This window comes from Eptatretus burgeri, chromosome 18 (assembly GCF_056783735.1).
Source record: "Eptatretus burgeri isolate ZD-2024b chromosome 18, Ebu_testis_v1, whole genome shotgun sequence".
Taxonomy (NCBI): domain Eukaryota; kingdom Metazoa; phylum Chordata; class Myxini; order Myxiniformes; family Myxinidae; genus Eptatretus; species Eptatretus burgeri.
In genome coordinates this window covers 1,229,710-1,242,425 of record NC_140978.1, presented here as the reverse complement: position 1 = coordinate 1,242,425, position 12,716 = coordinate 1,229,710, and the positions used below count along the sequence as shown (strand labels likewise).

Below are 12,716 nucleotides of genomic sequence, written 5' to 3'. Positions count from 1 at the left end.
GCACGACCCTGCTTTTTTTCGCGATGACATTTTATGGACTTCAACGATCGCATTATAACAGGGCCACACTGTCGTTTATTATCATTATGAGGTATTATGTACTGTACAGTGTACATAATTGTATGTGCTATTTTTATACGAGGCTACATCACTCGGCGATAGGAATTTTTCAGTTACTTTTTTTTTTTTTTTCAGAGCTGGCAGATCCGTCGTATATGCGATCCGTCGTTGCCCGGAACGTCGTTAAGCGGCGCATGACTGTATACAAATACATGTATTGCTTTAAAATTATTTGGATCAGACTTCACTGCAATGCTTTGTAAAAAATATTATTAGACGTCGTTTAAAAACGATAAATGTATAAACAGGCGAGCATTGGGTGGCTTTGACACCAACTCTCTGGTTGGCCCTATCTCTCAATGGCAAAAAAATCACTTTTAAAAATTATTTTCTCATCTGGATTCAGATCTTCACAAAAATCTAATCAGTTCATCCTTGTCACACACCCAACCTGTCCACAAAATTTCATATGGATCTGTTCACAACTTCTTGAGATATCTTACAAAGAAACAGACAAACAAACAAACAGGGGTGAAAACATAACCTCCTTCACCTTTGGTGGTGGAGGTAACAATGAAGGCATACTCTTACTGTGACACACAAATACATACCATCATCAAATTAGCACCAACAAATAATTATTAAAGGAGATTATTCCAGAACAGGCCTTGTTTCCTCAGCTTTAGAAGACAGCCTCAAGCAGAGAATACGGTGTCTGCCCACAAAGGAACTCGGATTCGGAACTCCAATAGTTTTCTTGATATTTATAACCTATAAATTATTGCTTTGCACTTTGTATGTTTGCAATGATATTTGATTAAGAGTGATGTTTGTAGAAAATATAATTTATTTGATTTATTATAATTATTTTTCACTTTCATACTTTGGAATGGCTCAACTTGTTATGGTCAGCTCATAATCTAAGGTTCAAGTCACTCAGTTTTGAAGGAAAGTCTCGATCTTCTCTTGAACTTGGACACAATCTGAGTTTTCATCATGGAAAGTCAGAAAACTTCCTTGATAAATTATGTATTTAAATTGTAGCAACTGAGAGGAATGTCTCCACTGTGTGCACTTGTTATTCTGGCATAGTTCCACATCCAATTAATTCTCACATGGGAAAACAGTAAGCCTGTGGGATGCATTAACGAAGTTTCAAAGTCACCTGCTTATAAACATAATAACCGGCTAGCATATCTGAGTGATTTGCTTGGAGTATGACGCCAATATTTATAAATGAGGCAAAAGTTAAAGCCCTTGTACTCCTTGATGTAGATCAGAAGATTAGGTTTATAGTTAGGAATGTAGATCACAGATGCATATCCAAATGGCCTGGTAGTCTTCTTCTTATTGCCTCCTGACATATCTTTGATTATTTTAAGCTAATCCATTGCCTGGCCAGATTTCCTAGCCTGGGTTTGAATCTTGGCCCATGTATAAATTGTCATTGTGTGTGCGCCATCCCTCGGATGGACATTAAACTGGGCGTCCCATCTGCCGACGATGATTGGTGGACATGAAAGAGCCAACAGTATCTTTTGTGAAGAGTAGACGAGCTATTGCTGGCACTCTGGTGAAATTCCAAATTCCTGCTTTCCAACTTCTACTGAGAAGGCAATGGCAAACCACCCAGTATAACCCTTGCGAATATACTGCACAGTGATGCTCGGTAACGGAGTATGGTGCATCAGAATCAGAGAATCCACATTTAAATAAATGCTTGGTAATACAGTACAAGTAAAGAAGCAGAAATATCAATATACTTGCGTGTTCTATTGCCAAAGCCGATTATTAATTAAGTGCATTCACGCAATGATTGATTTGCAATGTTTAATCTCGGTCAATCTGATTTTGCCACTGAAGACCCCTTTTGGAATTTTTTGACAACAATCATTGATGAATAATGTATTTCCATATACTTAATGTTAAAACTTTTCTGATGTATTTATACTTTTTAAAATCAATTTTCTTGTCACATCACAGCTTTGAGTCATGGTTTGATGTGACACGAATTTCCCAGAGTACTGAGGAGTTGGTGAAGAATGAACAAAGTGAACACATTCTGAAAAAACTTCATCAGGTACTGTCGGGGTAGTGGGTGGCACTTTATAATTCAGCCCTTCACTTACTTCTGGGAAACATGGATTTTACTGCAAACACGGTGCCTCTGCTCTCCTTCTGTACATTAGATTCTCACTCCCTTTCTCTTGCGACGTCTCAAAATTGACGTGGCCATTGACTTGCCTCCCAAGCAAGAAGTTCTCGTCTATGCACCACTCTGCTCTCTGCAGGAAATCTACTATACATCTATTTTGGATGGCACTATATCGACCATGCTCACTGCCAAAAAGGTAGAGATACAAAATATTTTTTTGTGTATGCCAAAACGAAGTGAAGTAAAAGAGCTACTGACACCATCTTGAGTGTAATTTATTTGATTATAGCTTGTACATGTGAGACGAGAAAAAAAGAAAAGAAATTGAATGATGGTTATCTTAAGTCACAGGCAATACCTTTAATGTTCATTTTCACATTTTTGATAATATATTGTTCATGAAAGTTCATATAACACCTTGTACCACAGTCTTGAGAAAAGGACATGGGAAATGTCTTTAAAACTCTTGCTTTGCATTTCCGAACACGATCTATATTTCCTACGAGCCGCCATTTTGTCTGAATCTTGATATTCTGCAAGTTGCAAATTTGATTGGTTTCGATGACGTAAAATGGTGTAATATTTTATCCAAGCACTGCTAATTAGAAGATTTTTTTTTTGAAAATGCCAAAAAGTGATCTGTGTTCTACAATGTTCAAGTATATAATTCATTTAAAATGAAATAAAGATTTTAAAGGATGTAGAAAAAAGAAAAACTTTTTTCGGACATTTATCGTCATTAATGCACCATTTTTTTTATACTCCCATATTGTTATGTTTGGTGGTAGATGGAGGAATTTCATAGTAAAAGGAGGATTGTATCGTGTAGCATGGTCCGTGGGTGAGAAGGAGACATCTCAATGTAAATTAAGTCGGGAAAACTGTCAGCTTGTCAGCTTAAGGTTGTTACACATCACCACATGGGGGGTGGTGCTTTGTTAACTCGGTAGGGTTTTAAGCTAATTGCTCCTAGTATGTGATTGCCCCGTGCCCTTTTCCTATGTTTTTGCATTTACAAATGAGCAATAAAAGAATTACGCTCTTATAATAATAATAACAGAGCCGAACATTCCGAGCAGGCAAGAAACCCTGGCTTCGTACCAGCAAGTCACGCCCCCGAGGCTTATGATTGGTCGATGTGATGTGAGAGAGGGGAGCACGATCTGAGAACAGAGTTGGACGAGGTACGCGGTTGAGATAGAGGATCTCGTTTTTGCTTTCCTCTCGGCACGATGATGTAGCAGCGTGATTGTCGTTATTCATACCGTGTGAATTTGCTCGCATGCTGAAACAGGATGCTGGCCGTTGTCTGTTCAGCTGAATTGAGAATTTTGTACACTTTATGAGGAGAAGAAGAGCACGTCTTTCAGCGATAATGTGGCGTTATCCCATTCTCTACCGTCGAGGAAGAAGGCAGGCCATTGTTGTGAGGCCATTGTTGTAAATTAATTATGCATGAATATTGAGTAAACAACGGTGTTGAGAGAGGAACAGTGTGGCAAGTTCGATCATGAGAAGAGACTGTGCGGCATACATTTCCTGCGCAGAGAGCATCTTGGTGCCATTTTGGGTGCAGTTTCCCGCACAGTGACTATGTGGCTCGATCGCCAGATTCCTAAAAGATCATCTCTGGACACACAGCTAAGTGTCAGAATTAACGGAGGATTTTATTTTATGTTTCCTCTTGTCTGTTTCATGTCTGCGTGAGACGTCTCAAATTTAGGCTTTAGTTACCTCACGTTTCATTACCTCATACTTTGATTTGTTTTGATTATCACGCTTTGATTTATTTACATTATAAATATTTGATTTATGTTCATTAAACCTTGATTTGTAAGATCCTATTGTGTTTGTCTATTTGTTGTGGGTTTGAATATAAACCCTTGTGCTTCCGTCCTGATGAACGCCTCTGGTTCTCGTCTATGCACCACTCAGTTCTTGTCTACACACTCGTGACAATTGGCGTCGGGGTGAGACTTTTGAATCCATCATTGGGATTTGGTACATTTTTGACACGACAACATTTAACACGTTACATGAGTTATTCATGCCTGTTGTTTGTGTCCTTTATGATGTTCCGAAGAACATTACGCTTCCTGTTTGGAATGATTTTCAATTTTGTTTGACTTCCAGTCAGGCAGACAATCTAAATACAAATTTCCCCAACAGGTGGGGTGGAAATTTTGTGGAAGGGGCCATGGCCCTCCTTCCTGAAGTGGTACTGTCATGGGTACTGGGGACCACAACTTAAGTTAAAGGCATGGTCCTTATGTTTCATGAAGTGTGATCTGCATTTGGCCATCAGTTTCCGAGAAGATTGTAAAATAAATTATCTGAATTTGAAGTGAAACCCCCTTTTTCAATCTCATGTAGGGGCGTGGATTCAAATGGGGAGCTAAACCCTACGAGACCTAACTGTTCTGATGCATCGTACAAAATTTAGTCCATATCGGTCATGTTTGTGGAAAATATTGTTACGGTTGTGGGGGTAGATGGAAGAGTTTCATTGTATAGAGTTGCTTTGTCCGTGGATGTTGAGGAGACATCTCCATGTAAATAAAGTTGGGAAACTGAGCTAAAGTGTTGTCACCACACACGGGTGGTAGGGCTGTGTTAATTAGATAAGGGTCAAGGTCAATTTCCCCAGTACGTAATTGCCCCCCCCCCGTGACCTTTTCCTATGTTTTTTGCATTTGAAGACCCTCAATTGGGGGGGGGGGAATTGCAGCCTTAAAACAATAACAACCGAGCCGCACGTTCAAGCAGGCAAAAAGCCCTGCCTCCAGTGGTGACCGCTGGCAAAACCACACCGCCATAGTGGATGATTAATGGGCATGGCGTCAGAGAACCGGTGGGAAGAAAAGTGAGGTTTTGAGTTGGAGAACGGAGAGGACACAGTTGTGGGAGGACACTATCGAGTAAGGGGGTCTCTGGCTGGCTACATCTGTACACAAATACAGCAACACTATTCTCGTGTCATTCTGTGAATTTGCCTGAGTGCTGGGCAAGATGCTCGTCATTGACTGTTCGGCTGAGCCGTGAAGTGTGTACTTTTCTGAGGCGGGAAGATGAGCGGGCCTCGTGGGCCTTATCACGGGGACTCGGAGGTCATATCACCTTATGGTCGAGGAGGAAGGTGGACGATTGGTTTAAGTGAACCTGGTGAAAGAGAGGAACATTCAGCATCTTCATTCAAGAGAAGAAGCCGTACGCCGGTTGGTGAGCCCTGGCGTTAAATACCGCCTCACAAATTACCTCGGGTATGTTTCTGGCCCAGAGCAGTTCGGCACCATTTTGGGTGCATCTTCCTGTGCAGGACAACATGGCTCGACCCCACAGTTCAGTAAAAACCATCTCTGGAGAAAGCTACGTGCCAGAATAAAGGGAGGATTTTATTTTCTTTTATTTTCCCCTTGTCTGTATTAAAGTCCGTGTGTGGAAGTGCCTCGACGTTAGGCTTTAATTTACCTCAGTTTTTCTAATTACACTTTGAATTATTACCATTTTAAGTATTTGATCTATTTTCATTGAACCCCCGTGTTTATTTTCAGTTGCTTGTGTTGTCTATTTGTCGTGGGTTTGAGATAAACCCTCTTGTGCTGTGCTACCGTCCTGGGGAATTGCTTAGCTGTTTCTTTCCCACGCGCGCCACAATCTCCGAGAAATTCGGCTGTTCACCTCCAAGGAAAACAACTCTGTGAGTTAACCGCCCATCCACGGCAATGGGGTTGGGGGGATTGACCTAACCGCCCACACCATGACAATATGTTTTAGTGAATATGAGGGATATGGAGAGTAAGGCTGTGCCCCCCCCCCCTTTCCAGGGAAGATACGGCTATGGTGAGCGCAATTTAAGGTTAGGGCATAATCACAATGTCGCTTGGCCAGTATCTTCTCTCTGAGCATGTGGCCGGGATGCAATTCCATACAATTCGCCAAATTCAGAGCCTACGTACTGCTAAGCTGCAGATTCGTGTTCTACAATGTTCAAAATATAACATTAAATTGAAATTCAGCAGTGCCTTGATCATATACTGACGTCTGTCAACACAGACAAACAAAGTGAACCAATTTCTTAATGTCACTTTTCTCTTCGCGTGCGCGGAGTAATGATGAAGTCATTTACACATGCACAAGTTTGTGAAACATCTCCATACTCAAAGCTGGGACTGAAAACACTGAACAACGAGACCAAAATTAAATTTGGTTACTAATTATTATTATGCTTTATCACATTTCACTTTCATTGGCCTTGGTATCGCAGGAATTATCTTTCACAGTTTTACTTTAAAACTATTTTCAGGGGAATTATAATTCGTGGAAAATGTAAAACAAGGCTGTGCCGCAGTTGGACACCACACCGCCATAGCTACTGTTAATGCTAATCCGCAAAGATAAAACGGCGAAATGAAATAGTGTCAAAATCTGAGTACAGTAAATGTAAAAGTGTACCAAGTTTAGACAAATAATTCTCATCGAAATGTCAAATCGATACTTTACATAATCTTCCGAACCGTAGCTTAACAAGATGTTGTTTGCGGAAATGGATATAATCTACGAATCCTTCGAAAACTCCTGGCCTGCTGAACCCTCATCATTGTGAGACTCAAGAAGTAGCTAAAATCATACAAGATGCCAAAGGCACCGTCGATGCTTTAATGCCCAAAAAATTGAGAAAAAGGAAGGGGGGAGATTATAACAATTACGATGATCAGCTTCGAGCCAAGATTGCCCGTACTGCTGTGGAGATTAGTAAATAAATATGTTTATATCATGTATCTACTAGTGCAGAGCATGCTGTTGGGAAATTCCAAAAGCAGCTGGAGAAGCCAATAAATGAGCACAGTCAGAAGTATAAAGGCTGCCTACCTGAAGAAGAAGAAGAAGAAAGACAATCCAGTCCTTGCCAAAGAATCAGAGAGGTTCTCCCTTGCTTTTGGGTGATAAGTACGATAATGTGGTGAAACACTGGATTGAAAATGTCTGGCTCAACGGCAGAATGATCAACCAGCATTTGTTATGGCAGTTTCGGAAGGAATTCTCTCGAAGCATGACAAGACCACCTGACAGATTATTATGTGGGCGCACTGCAGATCACCAAGACTTGGGCCAAATCCTTGCTGACTCGCCTGGGGCTCGACAAGGGGGAAAAAATATAGGACGTAAAGGAGCTGCTACAGGATTTCTGGGACATCAAAGCAGTGTTTGTGAAGCGTGTCACCGACGTTGTGAAAGAGCACAAAATACCGGACGACCTTGTTATCAACTGGAACCAGATAGGTGTCGCTATGGTTCTGGGCAGAGACTGGACTACAGATCAGATGGGGTCCCATCAACTTACCTTATTTTGGATTGATGATGCCAACTTGCTGCCCTGCTGGCATTCTCTAAAGCCAGAACCATGCTACTACCACAGTTGATCTCTGCACGTCAAAAACCGACCAATGTTGCCTGAAGATCAACTTCCCTGCTGGCTGGGATGTGACATGTACTGAATCACATTGAGCCACCAATGAATCAGGTCAGGTCAGGTATGGGAGCATGTGCCAGAACAGTGCGTCGCTGCGTCCACTTTCCGCCTGTACTCCAGGGGCCTCCATCTTGCCATCCCCCAGGCAGATGCCAGGCCCATCCCCATCTCCTTGAGATGATGGTCAACCTGTTGCAACCATGAGGCACGTGGTCGGCCCACTGGCCTCCTCCACTCATGAGACTCCCTCACTGAGAGAATCTGGTGAGCAGGATCAGAGTCAGGAAAACGAGCCACATGTCCATACAGCGCAACTGACGCTCACGGACTATGCAGGTAACAAATCTCATCCGAGTCTCTCTCAGCAACCGCTCGTTGGACACAAAATCCGACCAGCGGATTTGGTGGCAGGTGGATGAATTTGGTGGCAGGATGATGAATTTGGTGGCAATGAATCCATACTGCCTTATGTCAATGGGATCATAATCCCATATACAAAGAAGACCACAAAATCCATGAAATGACACCCGACATAGAAGTGCCTCGCCATCTTCAACGTCTTGAGCGTGTACCAGGAAGAAGATCTGCTCACCAGGTTGAGGAGAAACATCATTTTCACTGTGTTTGGTCCTGCCTGCTGCGCAGACAGTCTCCAGCTGCTAGATCTGTCTGTGAAAAAGGAATACAAGGATGAACTGAAGAGGTACTGCCATTTTTGGTGTGCCAGTCAAGTGATGTCTTTGGCAGGCATGACTGGGGAGGGAAATTGGCATGTTGCCATTGACACTGACTACCATTTTGAATCTCATCCATGCTTGCTGGCTGACCAAGTGCCATGAGGAATTTGACATGGGATTTGAACTCATCAAAGCTAGTTTTGTGAAGGCTAATCTTTAAATTTGATTGAAGACTTGTAATCTACAGTTAATTATGACAGGGTTTTGGCTTTTATTTTAACAAATGTGCTGTAGTATTGAATTCAAGACTTTAGGTCTATTTCTTCTGAGAGAATGTTCTTTTTTTTTTGCTCGCATTTAAATGTATATTTTGCTTCAAATACATGAGTTTATACATATTTATTTGAAACAAAATGTATCTGCTGTTTTCTTATTGTAATTTGTGGGGGGAAATAATCGTGAAAATTGATTATGCATGAATATCGAGTAAACTACAGTAATTGGTTATGCCATTCCCTGATTAAAAAAGAAAAAAAAAACTTTAAAAAATGATCATCATTCTCCAAATTTGTGTTTGTGAGATGGTACAGCCTTCGGTTGTGAGTTTGCCTTGTGGAGATGTCGATCTATCACTGTTATTCACAACCACTTTATCTCAAAGTCCATTGACATAACTTTTGTTGTGGAAAAAATATGCTTTCATTTACATATGTACAGCATTCAGTTTTGTGCTTGTATGACCATCAATGACAAGCGTTTCTGCAAGCTCTGAGTAGTTGGATTTACTGTAGAGTGGCATAAGCAAATTAGTTCAGGCAAATCCTTGCTGAATTGCTGATTCAGCAATTCAAGCAACTGGATTTCCAGGACATCCAAGCATTTGCAGTACCCCCCTAGTTCCAAAGAAGTGTTAAGTGTCAAAGGAGGCTGAGAAATGTAGTACCCCATTGTAAGAGTGTAGGAACAAGCTGCAGGTTCCTCACTAACATAGGTGCTGTGTAGCTAAATGATGAACTAATTTAGTGCAAGTGAGTAAATGGAATGTGATACAGTAAAATATACTCCAACTTTACGAAAAGGCTGTTTTTGGAATGATCACATTAGAATAAATAAGAAAAGTCGACAGAAAACTGTTCAAATTGCTGGTAAGGAATTAGCAAGCACAGTATTGAAATTGGTTTGAATGGACTATTTCTTTCAATGTATAAATTGCATCAGATCATTTTCCACGTGAGTTGTTTCTCTGCTGCATCTTGGAATATGATTGGTTTTATCATCCTGTGAAAGGAATGTGAAAGTTGAGCTGTTTTCCTTGTGTCAGAACCTGGACAGGAGTCCAGTTTGTCTGTCATCCACGGGGCGGCCGATGAGGAACACAAGCGCAAAGCAGCTCAGGAGTTCACGTCGCTCAAGCAGAGTATTGAATACCAAGCTGATGTTGAGTGTCAAAGAAGAGGCTGCGGAGTGCAGGTGGGCCCAGGGAGCCAGTATTCCTTGTTTTGGGAATCTCGCACACACATTTCATTTGCAAAGGAAGAAGGAGAAGTAAATTGAACATATTAAGTGAAAGAGTGTTTGTGGGGGTGGTGGGGGTGGTGGTGAGGGGGAGGAGATGGGAGATATGGGCAGGGAAAGGAGAGTGCACAAATAACATATTGAAAGCAAGGTAATCAGAATCTTGAGACTTGAGTTTGTATAGTATGTATATGGGTGCTGATATGATAATGCCAGGCATAAATGCGGTGTTTCCAGTATACCAAACCTTTTATGTCATTAGACAACACATTTGAAGGATTTTACACAATAAGGAGCATTTAAATAAAAATATGCTGTTAAGATAAATGAAAAATGTTTGTTTAAAAAGGAAGTAATTAATTAACCGGATGAAAAAAATCTAACTGCAGTCATGCATCGGCCCGAGTTTTTATTGTGTGGCAGAAATAATTCAGTGTTAAACTCAAATGCTGAATTGACCAAGTCATGTGAGAGCATATGATTCTGCTTCAACTGTCAGGATGAATCTGCTCAATGAGGATCTGGAGAATTCCCAGGTAAACGTGAAGCTTGCCAACATCTTCATGATGCTCCGAAAGTGTTGCAACCACGCGTACCTCATCAAGTACCCATTAAATGGCCATGGACAGTTCAAGGTAATTCAGCCCCTGTCGTGCAACTATTTTTCCTGTTTATTTATTTGCACTTTTTTCCCCCATGTACCATTTGCTTACTGTATGAGTTTCTGGAAGATATTATTTGGATGATGTCATTGTTTACGATATCTTTTTCCTATCAAGCTAATTGAACTCTCCTCTCAGAATAATAAAGGTTTTTTTTATTTATTTAAATTTTATAAGAGCATTTTCACCTGTTTTTCTGTATTGAAATATGAAATACAATCAAAAGTACCCATCCCCAGTGATGGGAAAAGTTTAAGTCGATCTATCAATTTAGATTATTTGATGGACTTTTTTAAGGTTGTGTTGCACTCTTGGTTTCACTCGGAGCCAAAGCTCTTAGCTACTTGTACCACCCACCATGAAATGGTTATTTGGGCAGTGGAGGTTCAATTTGTGTAAAAAGAGGGCAAAATATAGCTATTTATAATTGTCAAAAAGTTATGGGTGAATTATAACTGGGTGGATGAGTTGGGTAGGTGACAAGAACAAGCTGGTTCGGTGTTGGTTCAGGTCTGGATGCAGATCCTGCCGATCAGTTGGATGCAACACATAAACTATTCAGCCTGGCGGAGGTATGCGCTCCACTGAGTGCCATTCTAGTTTTCTTCACGTGATGTTGGTGATCTGTTATAAGAATGATGACAGGTTGACATTCCACAATTTTCGAATGGCAAGACCAATACCTTTCAATTGTTCAAATGTTTTGTCCTGTACATAGTTCCAGATTATTTCCTCCATACCTTTTCTATTTTTCCATCTTTGCTTTGTTCACTAACATGGCTGGAGATTTGTATCCTGGTTTTCTTTTTCTGTTTCTGATTGAAAGGCAGTGATGTTTATATGCTTGCGGAGCAAACCAAGTGATGTAGTCCAAGTCTGCCATTATGTTTTTTTTTCAAGGGTACATGTCACCACATTGTGCTAAGTGTTTGTCCTTCTCAACCAGGTGGATGAAGCACTAGTGAGGGGCTCTGGGAAGTTGCTGCTGCTGGATCGTATGCTACCTGAGCTGAAGCGTCGTGGACACAAGGTGAGCATTGGGGTCATGACCACAAATAATTTTCCAACTTTAACGTGGATTTATGTTTGAATTGTGCAGCACTTTGTGATGCGAAAAATTACTATGTCAACAGGTACATATTTTTCTCTTATTTACAACACACAGTATATCTGATCCTCTACAATAAGTATTCTTCCTTAAACTCCCTCCTGCTTCATGGTGTCTTTAATACAGCACGTGTGGGGCATTGTTTGTTATTTAATATCAATTGAGTTGTACGTGACAAGTCATGGCAGGACAGCATCTATCAAACAATCACCCGAAAACAAAAGCCAGATTCTGTGTCAAATCAACAATTTTCTCGACCTCTAATTTTGATGGAAGTTTTGCAAATTTATTGGCCTTTTTAAACAAATTATTATTGCAAAAGTTCACACCTGCTGGTGATATAGCTTTGAGATATTATATGTTAAGCATTGACCAATTGTGGTAATTTCTGTGTTTACCTCATTATATATATATATATATATATATATATATATATATATATATATATATATATATATATATATATATATATATATATATATATATCCTAGTGTTGGCTTAGTGGTTAGGGTGGCGGCTTGGGATCCCAGGATCCTGAGTTCAAGCCCCGTTGGCTGCTGAATTAACACCAGGGGGTTGACTCAGCCTGTCATCCTTCTGAGGTCGGCGAAATGAGTGCCAGTGTACTGGTCCCAGTGTATGCCCCGGTTAGAATAGGTGTACCATATCCCTGTGTGTCGTAAGAGGCGACCAGGGTTGGCGTCAGGAAGGGCATCCGGCCATAAAACATTGCCTCAAGGAAAAGCCAAACCCCTGCACAGCAGGGAAAAATGGCTGTAAAAACGGTCAATCAATATATATATATATATATATATATATATATGTGTATATATATATATATATATATATATATATATGTATGTATATGTATGTATATATATATATATATATATATATATATTTATATATATATATATATATATATATATATATATATATGTATATATGTATGTATATATATATATATATATATATATATGTATATATATATATATATGTATGTATATATATATATATATATGTATATATGTATATATATATATATATATATATATATATATATATATAT

At 40.1% G+C, this 12,716-nt stretch overlaps 1 protein-coding gene across 4 annotated transcripts in view; it reads left to right on the top strand.

Moving 5' to 3' along the window:
- Positions 1-12,716, top strand: part of HELLS (helicase, lymphoid specific) — a 150,422-nt gene that overhangs the window by 93,844 nt on the left and 43,862 nt on the right. For all 4 annotated transcript variants that reach the window (XM_085863913.1, XM_085863915.1, XM_085863917.1 and 1 more), the window contains exons 13-17: positions 2,044-2,140; positions 2,250-2,411; positions 9,684-9,832; positions 10,377-10,512; positions 11,486-11,569. In XM_085863913.1, coding sequence (XP_085720039.1) covers positions 2,044-2,140; positions 2,250-2,411; positions 9,684-9,832; positions 10,377-10,512; positions 11,486-11,569 — 628 coding nt within the window. The remainder of the gene's footprint in view (positions 1-2,043; positions 2,141-2,249; positions 2,412-9,683; positions 9,833-10,376; positions 10,513-11,485; positions 11,570-12,716) is intronic.